Raw genomic sequence first — 16,516 nt, 5'->3', positions numbered from 1 at the left:
TCCACCAGTATGAAGATGATGGGTGATCATTTGGCTCCTGAAATACCCAATAATCTCATGAACCCATTCTGTTAGTGATTGAAAAACACTATTATGTATAACGTTAAAGGATATGGAGAGATGGCCAGTGCTTTATGCTCTTTTTTACAGAGCTCACACCATTGAGATAAGTTGCCTTTCTTGTATTCCCCATTCATCTTCATACACCTATTGCTATCCCTCATTTGCTCCATCCTTGTTTTGGGGCAGACGAAAGATAAAGAGTGTATCTTTAAACAGTGTGCTCTGCATGTCAGGATGCCTGTCCAGTCCCCCTGGCAAGAATGAAAACGCTCTCGGAGATATTTTGATTTGCTTTGCTTTCCAGAGACCCTGTGGGCAGTCCGCGTTTGATCTGACCCCTTCTGCTTATTCGAGGTTTTCACGCTGCTCACTGATGGCAGTGAAAACCCTCCACGTAGAGTGTGTTCTCAAGAGTGTGCTCTGTGCTCTTGAGAGAGAAGCCTTAGTGCAATAGAAATCCAATGTCTTTTCCAGAATCTCTTATGTGTTTCTTGCTGCAATTACTGTGGGATCATTTTTTTCAGCCTTCCTCTTTCTGTCTCTTCACCAGAGAAGCACAGCCTGTGGCCTGGAGTCACAATGTCACCTTTGTTCTCTTTTTAGTTTGGAGTGAAGAGACGGGGAAAGGAGCAGAGGGGTCTGAACAACCCTCAGGGTGATGGCAGCCACAGGGCATGGCCAGAGATGCTGCAAGACTCTGGTTTGCACAAGTTATCTTCAGCGCCAAGCCGGCTTTTTGGGCTGCAAATCCAATTCAGAGGGGCTCTGCCAAAGAGCTGTTCTCCTCGTGTTCTGGGATGCAATGAGATCGCTGTGTGATGCCTCTAGAAGGAAGCCCAGCATGACCTGCTTAAGCATCCATCTTTGCTAGTGCTCAGTTCTGTGAAGGTTTTGTTGATCTTGGATTAACTGCGTGAAAGTAAAGAGGCTCTTAAAGACCAGTAGGCAAACCCCTTGCGTGGAGGTTTCTAGCATCACCTTAAACTCTGGTGTCAAAGTCAAAAACACCTTTAAACTGGGAAGTTTGAGTTCTCTTGTGCTGTTTTGGGACACTAGAGAGCTGAATCGCTTCCCTGGCTCCCAAAGGATGCATTTACATTGGTGTTTTAGTTCAGATCAGGATCATAGTTTTGATGTGGGTCTCAAGATTGTCCTCGCTTAATGTTTTTCAGTTAACATCCCAGAACAGTCATAGAGAACAGAGAGCAGATCCCTTTAAGATGACGCTAAATTGGATCTGCTCTGAGAGTTTGAGACCAGACTGGAGCTAATTTGATGTAAATCCTCCGAAATGTGTATGTTGTGGACACTGTGTACTCAACACCAGCTCTTGTGCTCTGCAGATTTCCTCATACTGGGCTGTATCGCTTACAAATATATACACAGTCACAGCGGCCACATGACGAGGGAAGTCATTTAGGGATAAGAGATCTGTATTCATGTATTTAGCTTGTGGAAAAATCTGTCCCTCAATCTGTGCATCAGTTTAGAGATCTTTTTCTTGTTTGCTATTTTCCTTTCTCCCACCCTTCATCTGTCATGCCTGTCTGGAGTACAAGCTCTTCAGGGCAAGGACTCTCACTAAATGCATGAGCATTGGTTACCACGGTGCAGTTTCAGTTTTGGTCGAGGCCTCTAGGCACTGCAAATAAACAACAGATTTTGGATGATGAGAGGCTTATTTATCTCTTTATATTTCTTCTCCCAGTCTGTTTCAGCCTTGTGTAGTTAGTGATCGGGTCATGATATCATCTTGATCTTACAGATGAGCTAGGCATTGGGTATTTGTTCTAGGTGGCTGCAACTGGTACGGACCCGTCAAAGGGAAAGATCCTGTGCAGGAGGTTGTTAAGGGTTACAGCCCCATGTTCCGCCATGCCGGTAATGCACCAAAGTAACACTACACTCCAAAAAAGTTGAATTACTTACCTCTTTGCTGATCCCTTCTGACCCACTGGAGTTACCTTTCCCAAACAGAACAAGTTTAAAAAATATCAGAGTAGCTGGAAACCATTTGGCTCATGCTTGGCTGGTTGAGAGATTGTTCAAGCATGCTGTCTCTTGTTGACGTGAGCTGCAGATATTTCTAACAGCAGCTCCTTTGGTTTTCAAAATTTAGCTCACAGGGCAGATTTTATTTTCCAGCAGGATTCTTTGAACTTGGTTCTTTTCATTTACACTCCATCGCTACTGCTGTGCTCAAGCACAGAAACGGTCCAAGTGGGCAACAACTATTTTTGCTTATTAATGTTCATAGCATCAGAATAGGTACGAGCCTGCTTTGTTTGGTTTTCCTGAAATGCCAGAGCCTGTACAGTGCGACTAGCTGGCAGGCACCACAGTCCGCGTACTCTACGGCCCTCTCCTGGCTAGATTCAATAGTGCTCAACTGTCTAGGCAAGGCACTTTATTTCTGTTTGAATGTGTCTGAACACTTTTTGATTTTCAGAGCTCGTCTCAGGCTTCCGGTCAGATTTACACACCGCGATCTGTCTGCCAGTGATTACAGCTTTGGCTCTTGCCAGCTGACAGCCGTTTCAAAGGGGAGAGTGGTGATCTTGACACAGAGCAGTCCCAAAGCTGTTCCATCCTGAGCCTACGTCTGGAGCGGCTCTCTGTCGGTACTTAGAAATGGGACAAAATTAAGAAGACTTGCTGCTTTCCATCTCCACAGAGAAAAGACGGCTTGGAGCATCTGTCCTTTCCTCTACTTCTTAACCGTCTTGACCATGTAGTTTCCGTGCCAATTCTCAGTGGGTTGACCACTAAACCTTACTTTCTGGTGTTTCAGTGTTTTTTCTGCGTAGTTGCTGTACCCTCTTCTCATGTTATGCAGTGGCTGTTTTAAGGATTTAGCATGTGGTTTGCTTGGGTTTGGGGGTTTTTTTAAATGTCATCCAGGCATTTCTTTCTGCTTTAAAAGTGTCACTAAACTACTGTTGCTCAATAATTATTTCCATTGTTTTTGCTTTCATGGAGTAATTGAATTGATCCGCTTGGTTTTGTAGCAGCAAAGATTGCTAAGCCAAGAATATTTTCTAACCCATCTTTCTTCCAGTTTTCTCAGGGATTCTGAGTATGTCTTTACTGATGATTTCCCTGCATATTATAAAACTTGCCCAGAGGAATGAAAAAGTCATTTGTTTTCTGTAGAGTATTAAAAAATAATGCTATCATTGTGAAATGTCCTTGCCTGCAATGCTGGACAGTCTTGCATTAATTTTCTGCTTGCTTGATCTCTGCTATACAAAGATTCTATAGAACATGACTGAAGCATGAACCCATGTTTGTTATTAATTTTCTAATACTGTCTACTGTGCGAGTCCCTACCCTGCCTTTTCTGTTCTTCCTGTTTGCCATTTCAGGAGTCTGCTCAGAAAAGCAGTAACACTGCTGCTGTTGCATCCCTCCTTTGCAAGTCACAGGCTCATAGATGAGCAATGGCAGAATATGCTTGCCCTGTCGCAGTAGAGAGAAGCTTGAGGAATACAGTGAGTTGTTGTAGCAATTCATATCCGAGGGTCTCATGGCTTTTTATGAGCTTTAATTAAAGTCCTCCTCTGTAAGTGTCTTGTTTTGAGGCAGGTGGGTGGGGGGTGAACCACATAGCTATACCTACTAGTAATATATTTCTAGCTAGGCGGACTGGTAGGTAGCCTCTGAGGTTCAGGTAGATAGATTTTCCTTGGAGCCGATGGGCTGACCAGCATCACCCCTTAGCACGCTGGTTAAGGAACTGAACTTTCTCTCCCATCAGTTTGTGTGTTCGGTGGGTTTGGCAGAGGAGCTGGGAAAAGAGCTGAGTGTTTATTCCCCACGACTTCTAAGCCAGGCTGTCCCCCAGGGTCAGGGCACGCTCCAGCCACTCCACCTTCTCTGCTGACTTAAAGCCGCTGCCTTCAAGGAGCCCTGACACCAGGTCCTCCAGCCTTCGCACCAGGCAGCATGTCACCCACAACTAGGCACCCTCCTGCCAATTATTCATCCTCATCCCTACGTTATTTTCTTTCCCTCAACCTAAAATAGCCATTTCCCTCTAGCTCTGCTCTACTCTACCTTAACTTATGGTGCTGCAAGATGCAGAGACTGTTCCTTAACCTTTCAGCAAAGATGGTGATTATATAAATCCTCACCCCAATATGAGTCATATATCAGTACCTTTTGGAAAAGTGGGGGGGTTGCAGTTTCCTCTTGGCGTAGGCGCACTGCTCCCATCAGTGCTAATGGAAGTGACATACGCGCATCAGGAGGAGAAGCTCTCCCTTCTGCTACTGGATTAATGTTCTTGCCAGTATGTTGGTGCCACCATACACACCGATTCCTCTGCTAGGAGGCAGTGGAGGCAATTAAAATCTTGTAATTTCTCATGAACAGAATCCTGCTGAGACATTCAGTATAATAGGAGCTCCCTCCCGTGTCCGAGAAGGTCTGTAGTGCCAGCGGTTTCTTTCTTCTCTCCCACTGGACTGAATTTATCTCACTGTTTTCTCAGGAGAAATTACTAATTCCTTGAACTTGTGCTCAGTTTACAGTCGTGATGCTTTGCTTGCTTCTCTTCTTTTAGTTTAAGACATTCCTGATCAACAGCTCTGGATATTGATGGTCTGATGTAGACCATCTGATCCCCAGATCAGGCGAAACAAGAGTAGCATGAGCATCTTTCTTCTTTATTTTTTTTCTGCCAGTTATTCTTTTCTTTGGCACCCATTTTCTGTAAAGAAGGACCCCTTCAAATTGTCTTGAGATGACTGAAAAATAAAACAAATTATCTGCTCTCTAGGTCAATGCCATAATGTTGAGCATTGAATTTTAAATGATGACAGAGGAGAAGGGCTCTGTCATGTTATAGCTTGTTGGGGATGCAGGGGCTGGGTACTATCTGTATATTTAATGTTGCCATTTAAATGGAATTAGTGCCAGTTATAAATGTGGCTCTAAGCATTTTTTTTTAATCAAAAATGGATTGAGACTGTCATCTGACTCCAGCCAAAATCTTTTGGGTATAGTATAACCAGATAACATAGAAGGAAAGACTTCCATTTGTTTTATCTGTCTGATAAAGCACCCAGTACCCCCTTTCTCCTAGCACTGGTGTGGGTTTTAATCATAAGACATCGCATTGCCTTGTTTATACCTACTCATGTCTTAAGGCAAAATATTATGCAATTTGAGTCACGTTTCTCCAGCTTTAGGAAGTACATTTTTGGTCTCTTGATGTACAGAATCCATTTACAACTTTAAATAGTATTTAAAAACCTTTAAAGGAGCCATCAATTTCTGGACAGCTCTTTTGCATACTATAAATTCTAGGCAGATCTAATGAAAAGGCAGTATTTTAATATGAGACAAAGACTTATTTCACTCATTCTCCAGTGCCTTCGTTTGTCACTGTGGCAGCAACATTATCAGATGTTCATAGTAAATACTGTACTTCTTTATTGTGAGTAATGGATGGAGCAGGTTGCCATCTTTATGATCACTGCATGGAAAAACAACTCTACCTTTTCCCTTATTGTCATAATTCTTTTTCGACAGTCGCAATGTGCTCCATTTCCCAAATGCTGCACTGGACCTAGGGCCTGTGAGGATGCTTCAGGCTCTTTAAATACATTGGAAGGTCCAGCTCCATAGCATTTCAGGCCTGAAATGCCGGCAATTTAGAAAGCTAACTGAAGCTGGGAGTGTTGGAGGTCAGGAGAATGCTCTGTGGAAGTTATTACCGGATTGTTGACCTGTGCTCTGCTCTTTCTTCCTGATCCCTTGGAGACTTGGCTAGATGGACCTTTGGGTTGTCCTGATAGGTTAAGTACGAATGAGCTACACTTTGCAGCTCTTAACGCAATGCATAGGGAGCAGAAATTCCTGGCGAGAATATAGCTTTTTAAAGTGTCTGAATGAAAGCTGAGTTGCCTTAAAAGAGACTACATTTTTGCAGGTGTGTGTATTTAGGCACCCAAAGATATGGGGAGGCACCCAAAGGGATTCTTTTGCATCTAGATAGGTAACTACTTCAATGTACTGCATCCCTTCTGAAAACCTCATCTTCTGTCCCTAAGCAATGTAAAAGCTTTTTTGAACCACCAGGCTTCTATTCCTATTGAATTCTATAGGAAATTATCCTAATAGCACTGAAAGCAATATTAATGGCTTTCCAATTAGAATATCTAGATAGTTTGTTTATTTTATCGGCCCTCCACGGCGGAAAATCGAAGGTTACTGTGAATCTCACTTTAAGTTTTTCATCAGTGGGCCTTTTTGTCAGGAGCCAGATACTCCATAAAAAACCGATAAAGCAATTTAAAAGAAATATTTTGCCCGAGGAACAATAACAAGGCTTAGAAGACTTTCTCTTTGTAGGAGTTTCCTTTAGGGAAATCTTTTCATTTACTGATTGAAAGATCAAATCGGCCCATAGAGGGAGCAGTGGGGTGTGCATGATTTTTCTCCTGATGTCTAGAAAAGCACACTTAGTTAAAGAGTCCATCGAGAGGTTCGGCTTTAAAGGGAAAGGCGTTTGTGTGACTGGATAGAAGGATTAGGAAGTCATCTGTAAGGAAGGAGAGGAAAGCTTAAAATCCAGTTCACAGTGTCAGTCGAACTGACAGGGTGATGTTATATAGGGGTTTAAAACATGAAATACACTCTACAAGGATGACCGAGTACCTCACAAAATTCTGTCTTTATGGTATATCCTGTATAGCTTATAGCTGTTTTTAAAAGTTGGTGAATATTTTAATGCCGCATAATAAATTAATGGATATATTTTAATTAACTTTGTTTTATACGAAATCAATCCATTTTATAGAGAATTATATAGTCCCATATATCCATGAGTTGCTTATTAGCATGACATATAATTTATTAGGTTAATATGCTTATAATCATATTTAATACAATGATGTTTGTTTAATTCCTGTAGTTATTTATGATGTCTATTAATTATCAGTTAAGTTTTTATGAACTATAAATAGACCTTTAATAGGACATGCAAAAGTAACTGATGGATGCACTATCTTCTGCCCTGTGTCCTGTCTGTTGTTTCTCAAAATTTTTCATACTAAGACCTCTCTTCTGATAGTCTATGACAATTTTGGGATCCTATTTTCCTGGCCAGAAATACAAGGATTGAGTAAGATAAATGACCCACCTGTCAGTCATTTGTAGTATTTAGGCTGCAAATTTCCACTGATACCCATTTTTTTTACTAGGAAACGGTCCGAGACCTGCCAACCACAACCTTTTATCTCCAGGTTAGTTTTTGATAAAGGCTTCCATTTCATATGTTGAAGACACCGTCCTGTGCCCTCCTCCAACCCCTACACCCTTCAAAAGATTTTGGGCTTGGTTCTAAAGACCTTGATTTAATCCTCAGATCTGGTCGGGAGAGCAGTCGTCGTCATGGCTGCTCGCTGCTTCTTTTGACTAGGAAGCTGCAGTCTGCTAAACGCACTGTCCGGTTTGGTCCGAAGCATCTTCAGCAGCTGCAGCTCAGTGACGAGCAGGACTCTGCCTTAGCCACAATTCCCGCTGGACTGAGAGGATCCAAGTGGACCGATGGGATCACTAATGCTCTTCCCGTTACGTGCATCCTGACAGATGCGTGACTGTCAGTATTGAGTCACATCTTGCAGAGGGCTAAATGGATGTAGGATGTAAGATCAGTTTGTAGGACTATTACAGTGGGCATAAGCGTAAGGCAAGGAAAAAAAGGCACTGCAAAGAAGTACATCGAAGGAGGTACTGTGCTTTGTCCCCTCCCAACTTCTTCTGCACCTGGCAGAGCACGGGAAGCTGAAAAGTCCTTGATTTAGTATAAGCACTACTTAGCAACAACTAAAACATCTCCATATTATCAACACTGTTTTCAGCACAAATCCAAAACATAGCCCCATACCAGCCACTCTAAAGAAAATTAACTCTATCCCAGCCAAAACCAGCACAATTTAGAAGGCAAGCATATTTTGTACAGCTCTTTGACTTAAGAACATATATGCAGGTTTGTACGTGTGCATGCAAGCGTGCAAGAGATGAGGAGCTGACAATATTGCCCATCCCCGTGGAACACCAGCCCTCTGTGGATGTTTAGCAGTACATCCTCGACTTCTTGGGGAAAACTGGTGGATACAGAGTTGGTGGTTCTTGTCGCGGTGCTAATGATTTTAGGGCAGCGGGCTCAGTGCCATGTAGCATGGGACCTTGAGCTACAGACTGAGTCTTCCTTCTTGTCTGTCTCATCTCCCAGTGGGAGCTGTGTAGACCCTTAATCTGATTTGGTGGGAAATAGGTAGAGGAGGCAAAGAAGTGGTTTCTGTCTGGAGTGGGAAGGAAATTGAACATGAAATTGCAGGAAATCGATTGTAGGCATTGCACCTGCAAGAAAGACTCTTGCTCAATGCTTCATGCCTCATGTAGGCATACCAACCTCAGGCAAAGTTCCCAGTGGGATCTGTAACTCTTAGAAAACCTGGGCTAATTAAAGATTTTGAAGACCTTCACATAAAAATCAAGTTGACAGTTTTTCTGAAAAGCTCAGATGTCACACAGACAACCTCAGTAAAAACAGTACTCGTAAAAACCTCATACCACCTCATACCAGAGCACTCAGACTTCTGAGTTCGGAATTTTTTTAATAAATGGGATTTTGATTTTTTTGTCAATATGAGAATTACCTTAGGAAACACGAATTTCAGAACAAAAGGCCTGTTTTAACAAACAGCCAGGCACTTTTGTGTTTGTTCCAATTGGAAACAGAAGAAAACAGGTCCCCATTCATATTTCAGAGCTAAGGTCAGTGTCTGCATTTGTCCCTTTTAATGGGTTTAATAGGAAGTGTTTGATTGTGCATTTTCCTGAATCGGAATGTTTTTCTGAGCTGACTCCAAAGGCATGTTCCAGGGTTGTTAACTGTGATTTTTCAGCAGCGTGAAATCCACCGAAATTGTTTATACCAGCTATATCTGCCTAATGTGCCTAATCAATCTATCTCGAAGGTGAAGCTGTGTGCTTCACTAATCGTAAAGCTATGATAGTATATCTTGCTTATTTTTGCTCTAAATTATGATAGGGTTTAAAATGAACTCTGAATTTGATTTATCAACAGCTATGATGCTAATTCAGCAATGAAGTCATGGTGTTCTCAGACTAAATATTAGCACTAATGAGAAAACATAGTTTCCATATTTCATAACTCTTGAATTTCCACTACGGATGGACAACTTCTAAAGTTGCATGTAATTTAATCATGTAATCATTAACTAGGCAAGTATTTACACATGAATCAGTTTACCTGGATTACAGGGTACCAGCAAATGTGAAACCAGATAATGTTCAACTGCTCAAGCGTGTTCATGCTTCATTTCTGTTTTTTTTAGAAGGAAAATGTGTCTACTGCAAGACAGCGGGGGTTGTGCTATCGCATTTTCCATCAGGATGCATGGAGCACATCTTTAGTTTTAACAACAGATTGTTCTTTCTCTTTGAAAACAGAAGCAGCAGAATTGAAGGCATATAAGCCGCAGTGTCTAAACAGTGAAAGTGTAAGGCCAAGGTACCCAGACTGAGACAGCTGAAACAGAACATCACTTCTATTGCCACGCTCCAGGTTTTAGGTTCTTGTCAAAGCGGTTACTTGTCTGAGGGTCCTGTGACAGTTCATGCCCTCACACCGTTCTGCTTTCAGGGAAAAAAATAAAGTGAACTCCTTCCCACCTCAGACTTCCCCCCAGAAACTGTGCTGGGATTGTCATTCCTTCCTTATATTACGTTTCTATCCTCTTGTTGATAATTCTGGTGCTGTGAGTCATTTAGACATCCACAGCCATTCGTGTTTCTCCAGAAAGAATTTCCTTCTCTGCAGGATAATGAATGGTGGGAGATCTTTCTTCAAAATTGAGCAGAAAGAAAAAACTCATAATATTTCCAACACGAAATAGATCTGTTCTGAAAACCTGTGTTTCCAAAGTTTGATTTAACAGTTTACCAGGAAATTATTTCAACCTGGGACAGCTAGTGATTAGATCTTGCTGAACTGCAAGTGATTCTGAGTGAGACAGAGAGTTAATCTCCGTCTGATCCTCAACTAGTCTTCACTGCAGTGAGTCTGGTTGCTGTGAGCACAGAAGAAAATACTTAAGCAGGAGTTGCAGTCAGTATGAAGAACTTGGTATTCTGTTAACTCTCTTGGCATTCATTACTTGATAGAGAGGTGTCATACCTTAGAGCTCATATCAGGGCTGAATTTCAGGTTGTCTGAAGCATCCCGTTAGGAGGCAGTGCAAGCAATTAAGAGTGATTGAGAGTGTTTAACGTCCTGTGAGAGGTGGTAGAGAGAGAAACGTATTTTAGAAATAGGGTCACTTGATATTCACTTAGGCCCCAATCCAATATTCTTTAAAGCTCACTAGATTCAGTGGCTATACGGTAAGGTTACATCTTTACTGATGTACTTTCCAAGTTCCAGAATAAGGATTTTTATTGATGTTTTGGTAAAAATCTAGGTTTTAATGGCTGCACCTATGAGAAGCAGAAGTCCGAGCTGAATTCTTATCACTGAAATTTTTAAATAGAACTGTCTTGTGTAATAATCATCAGAAATTTATAGAATAAGTTAGCTAATTTACCTCCCAGTATTTCTGACATAAGTAAAGCTGCTGATAAGATTTAGTGCAGTGCAAAAAAAATTAAAAAGACAAAACATTTGAATTGGAATGTGGATACGTGTATTTGCATGTTGGAATGACTAAGGGTCTAACTGAACATCACTGCTGAATGTCAAAGCCAAAGTGGACAGGGAATGTTGAGAAATGTCTTTTTAATGCAGGCCAGAATGTCAGTGAGCTTCCGGTAAACTCAAGTTAGCCCAGCTGCTTCTGAAGGGAGCTGTTACTCGGCAGCAAGGCTGTTGAGCTGTTAACCTCTCCAATGTCAATTCGACTGCGAAAGGGAAGATTTGCATTCTTAAATTTCCACCACTAAATCTTTTATCTTCCTCCTGTAGCTGGGGATTTATGTAAATTTTTCTTGTATTAGACCCTTTGTTTGAAGTGTGTGGCTGCTAAGATGCAATGTTTATTACATTTAGAGTGAAGATCTACAGAGGTGTGGACTTCAGAAGTCAGTACTAGCTAACTAATCCAGCCCATTAGCCCAAACCCCGCGCCGAACACTTACAGTGCGTATAAGGCAGGAAGCTCACTGCGTAATGGAGTCAAGGCTTTCTTCAGAGCATGGATTCATTCACTGACTTAATTAACTGTCTGCAGCACTGGATAGGCAGTATGCTTCCTTATAATAAGGCATTAGAGCGGAAGACAATCCTACTTGGTGCCATACATGGGCGCAAACCGAAATGTCCATCACACGTACATCAGTGACTTTGGAGTGCCTTCTCCTGTTGAGTTATGTTTTTCCTACTGCCAAAAGTTTCAATCCTTCAAGTAAGTATTAGGCAGTGTCGTTTTTAGAAATTAAAATAGCAATGATTCAGATAAATGCTGTGAACAGACACATGCGTCATCTCCTGTTGAACGTCTTGGCATTCTGTGTCCCACCCCTGAGCTCCACTGGCTGCACTGGACTGTGCTGTCACGGAGCGTAGCCATGAGCAAGCACACGCAGCCAAGAACTGAATCAGATGTTATGACAGATTATATGAAAGAAAGAGTTTTGTTTTGTATCTGTTGTGTTTCCATGTGAGCAACTCTTTATCTTCGTTTACAATTGAACTTCTTCCAAAACGGAATTTAAAGAATTTGGTAGCACAAATGGCTGTGGTTAGTGGCAGCGAGTGGCACGGAGGAGACAGCGAAGGACACCGTGCTAGAGGATCACAGTTCTGTTCTTGGCTCTGCCTTTGATTTGCTGGCAGGTAAATTCTCAGCCTTCCTCCCACTTTCTAGCCGGTGAAAAATGTGTCTTCCGTGGAAAAGGCCTTGAGATAGAGATTACAGAATCCCAGAGTCTGTATTTATTTGCTGAGGTATTTAGTGACCTGTTTGGATTTTTTTTGCTCTAGTCATCTTCTTTTTTGTCTCTAGGAGGCTATAGCAGCTGAAAGGCCCCAGCTTAGGTTAGAGTTGTGTTGGTTTAGTCCCTGCACAAACAGCCCTTGCTTCAAAGAGCTCTAGTCTCCAAGGGCACGCAGGGGCAGGACTTAATCTTCTCATTTTCCAGCTCATAAAATGACGTGTCCAAGGTCACATCTCAGTATCTCAGGCATTAGGTCCTTAGCAATAATGAAACAAAAAAGAAGTTACTTCAGAACCTGGAGCAAAAATACTTAGAAAATTAATTTTCAACAACTTAGATGTTCTTGAATATGTTTTGTTGATCTCTGAATCAGAAAAAATAGAATAGTATCAGCTTTGTTTAGAGTGAACAATGTCATCAGTATTTTCCGTCTTTTTTACTTGCATCAAACTGAGTGGTGGTACGATTGCCCACATTTGCAGTAGTTTCTACAGTCAAGGCTGTGCCCTGAAAAAGCTTTTGTGGGCTTGGGTTTCGCATACGGTCAGTTCACTGCAAATGAAAACTGATCCCTCGTGTCTTTCTGAAAATGCAACATTATGTTTCAGAGAAGTAGTTGCAGGGAAGGAAAGGACACCCCGTTTTGTGGGGACAGTCCTCTGGAGGCTTTCACTTTGATCAGGAAGCTTCTTTTTTGAATTATTTGTATGGTTGTTACCTCGATTCTAGAGGCATCACAAGAACTAACTTGGGAGCGGGGGAGACTGTTGGTATTTCTTCATTCAGTCTTTACTGGAGGTACCTTACAGTCATTTGACGTGATTTTTTTTCTAAATTCCCTTAATGGGATCTGGCACCCAGAAGAGGGAGAGGAAGAGTAGAACAAGGGCCAGGCCTGAGAACAGGGAGCTGCAAATCCGTTGCTGGGCTTCATTATCCAAGAAATGCTTTCTACAGATTAACCTGCAACTCCTTAATCTCATGGGTTGCCTGATACACCTATTTTATTTTCTTTTTTTACACTGACAAAGAATATCCACCTTCCCTCCACACCCACAGCACAGCGACCCGTATTAATATGATTTCAGACACACGCAAACCTGACTTTTAAGTGAAAAAAAGTGAGAGACTCTAAAATCTACTGAGAAATAGTTGAAAAGGAAGCGTGTTTATCCACCGTTTAGGGATGTTGTTGAGATCTTGATCCTTTTGACTCCTGTTTGGAGAAGGGGAGAACACAAGCAAACAGTGCTGCACACAGGACTCAGGTGGTTAATGTACTGTGTATTATTGCTGTAAAGCCGGGACCTCAATCTCTCAACTCTCCAGAACACAAACAGTCCTTGGCTTTTATAGAATCATAAAGAGCTGCCTTAAAGGCTGAGGACAAATTCAAGCCCTGATACGAATTGGCATAGATATTACTGTATCCAAAGGGAGTTATAGTTTCTTGCACTGCGGCTGAATTGGATCCACAAGTGAACACAGTTGTCCCATCAAATTCTACCGAGCAGCTTGTCTTCTGCATTCTTGCCGTTCAGCTGTCACGTACAATGACGTTTTCAGCTGAATTCCAGCTAGTGGAAGAGTTTTGGAATCTCTCCAGCGTTCTGCAGAGAAGCAGAATCTAACTGCTGAGGAGATCAGATCCAAATGCAAGAGGAACTCTAACCCTGCAAAACTTACAATTAGTCTTAATGCCTTTGCTTTTTTCATACCTTTTTGAACGAAGTGCACCATGCAATGGAAATTTGTGATAAATTAGCTCTGTAGTCTTCACTTAAAGTTCAGCATGGAAAATAAAAAGGCGTTTGTTACAAGATTGAATTATGTGTAGGATATCTCCAGCTATAATGAGCTCAGGTTTTGTAGCAGCGTTAGAATAAACTCTTGCCTGTATCTCCTGCAGTGTGTGGTTTTTTTCCCTAAGAGCATATTTCTTTCTACTTGATCAGCTCATCTCTTGCAGATGATAAAATTATCTGCAAAGATTTGTATCTGATGTTGTGCCATAAATCATATTTAGTTGTAGGATTAACATTTGCAAGCATAGAACATTTATGGAAAAAAAAGAAGGTGGGGGGCTGGCAGTTTTCTGAGTATTTACATAAGGAAGAGAGATGGGATTCAGGATAGATCTTGCAGACTTCTCCAGTATATGGCCATTTTTACAAGGTGTGGATCTGCTCAGCTCCAGCGAGCATCAGTTGAGGCTCTTTGATAGTGTTTCTCTTGGTGATGTTGTAAGGTAAAGAACCCAGGGAATCGTGACCTTGGGCAAGCAGCTTTGTCGCAGAAGAAATAAACACGTGTTCCAGCTGTGCTGAAAGCTACACATGCTGGCAGCCAGGTTTTCCAGTCCTTTGACATGCTCGGGCTGGTCTGAGTTTTGTAGAAATGCTCAGCCCCTTCCGAGGCAGTGCAAGAAGGGCCAGTTTTTAAAAGGCTTGTATTACCAGCAGCTTCCAGTTCACCCTTCATAGGCGGATTGTCCAAGAGAGGTCAGAACTCAGCACGCGTGACCATTTTGAAAATCTGCCCACAAACGTAGTCGCCGAAATGGAGAGTAGCCCCCTCTAATCTGGCTTCAGCATGCTGCAAAGGGCCAGAGCGAGCCTGTGATTCCGTGGGCTTTCAGCAGATGTAACGTCCGTCCACCAGTGGGGACCCACTGACGAACGCGAGCGTAAGCAGCCCTGGTCAGGAGGGATCTGCATGTGCTGCAGACAACCTAGGAGCCCCAAAGGTTTGTCTTGCTGCGAGAACTGGGCGATGAATGCGGATGTGCTGAGCACCCAGGGACTTTGAGGCTGCATTGCGATAGATGCTGTATGAAATGGATTACTAAGCACATTATTTACGTGTTTCTTTTTTTCTTTTTTTTTTTCTTTTTTGATCTCTGTGTCTCTGGTGCAGGTTCCTCACCACATGAAGACTTTACCCTATTACAGTTACGACCAACCAGTGATCGGATACTGCCAAGCTCATAAGCCACTCCATGTAAATAAGGGGTACGATACCATGGCCCGGGAGCAGGCTGAGACAACCAACCTGGAACTCAGTCGAGACCACAGCTTCATAGCTACAATCGCACGTTCGGCTGCTCCAGCCATTTACATTGAGAGAATACCAAACTAACGATGGAGACCACTTCTTCAGGGGGCGGAGTGGGGAGTTCTTTTGAGGGACCTTTCGTCTCAGAAGAGACCAGGGCAAGAAACTAAAATCTACCATTCCAGTTACAAATGTTCCAACACAGACAAAGGGAAGGGGATAAAGCAAACTCCGCAGACTGTGGAAACGCTATCTTGCAGTACACACTGAGAACTTCAGGATTTTCTTTGCTTTAAACTTTCAAACAAATTCCTCAATGTAAATATTAAAGAGAGATTGTCAAGTTCTTATTAAAAAAAAAAAAATAGATTTCACTCTAGCTACATAAAGGGATGGATTAAGAGTTTTGTTTGTATATTTGATTTTTCTACATTGCACGGTTCCAGGGAAGGAGAACCACAGGTAAAACTTAAAGGGGGTGGGGAGGGCAAGGCTTTGGGTGGGGTGGGTCAGCCATGTTTCTTTATTAAGTGTTTATTACTCTTCAAAGATTTGTTTAATATTTTTGTTCTTTTTAAACAAACAAAAGATAGATATCTATTTTCTTTTTTCTTTTGGGGGTTTGGTTTTTTGTTAGTTTTTGGGTTTTGTTTTTTTTTTTTTTAAGTGGTCAAGCGCTAATATTTCAAACTTCAGACATGGGCATTAAAGCTTATGTTGAACCAAAAGGACATTGGCAATTGATGCAGCAGAAACAAAGAAACTTGGGTGCATGTACATTTAAGACACAGGCTGTACACTATGGAGGGTGCTTTTGATTTTTACTATCTTCATTGTGCTTCATTGTTGACACTATAGTTACTTTTCGGGCTCTAAAAAAGGGGAAAACATGCAACGGAGTAACGACTCTCATATTTACAGTCCAGCGGTGCTTGTTAAGCAAAATTAATGGACGTTTGGGAACCAAAATGGAAGTGATGTGCTTGAAATGGATCAGAAGGAAAATCCTTTAAAGCAAGAGTATTTGGTGAAACTCACTGGCTGACACAATTTCTAAAACACAGGAGAATGTGTAACATTGTTTTTTGTTTTTTTAATTAATTATTATGATCAGTTAGTTTTTGTGTAGTTTTTATCAATAAAATGACAACAAAAAAAGTGGTGGAAAAAATAAACATATTATTTTGTGGTTGGGACACCACAGCCAAGCTACTGTTTGAATGATTTCTCTGGATGTGTGACACGGTGACTCTGGACTAAGGACACATGTCCTGCTTCACCTCCATCTCGCCTCTTAGAAGGAGCTCAGGGAAGTGTTTGGAGGTTTAAAAAGCCCGAGTCTGAAGAAGCTCAATTGCTTTGGCTTGTCTAAGACAAGGCTAAGAGGTGATTTTATCAGAACGCCTATATGGGCCTGGGGGAGGGGAAGAGG

General features: G+C 41.9%; 1 protein-coding gene across 1 annotated transcript in view; it reads left to right on the top strand.

The window, feature by feature from the left end:
* LRRTM4 (leucine rich repeat transmembrane neuronal 4) overlaps positions 1-15,338 on the top strand; it is a 222,390-nt gene extending 207,052 nt beyond the window's left edge. The window contains exon 2 of the mRNA XM_075523575.1: positions 14,947-15,338. Within this exon, the coding sequence (XP_075379690.1) occupies positions 14,947-15,168 (222 nt within the window). The 3' untranslated portion in view covers positions 15,169-15,338. The remainder of the gene's footprint in view (positions 1-14,946) is intronic.
* Positions 15,339-16,516: the final 1,178 nt, after the last annotated feature.

The sequence above is a fragment of the Mycteria americana genome, chromosome 23 (assembly GCF_035582795.1).
Source record: "Mycteria americana isolate JAX WOST 10 ecotype Jacksonville Zoo and Gardens chromosome 23, USCA_MyAme_1.0, whole genome shotgun sequence".
Lineage (NCBI taxonomy): Eukaryota > Metazoa > Chordata > Aves > Ciconiiformes > Ciconiidae > Mycteria > Mycteria americana.
Note: the sequence above shows the minus strand (reverse complement) of the source record. Positions and strands in the feature narration are given on the sequence as shown.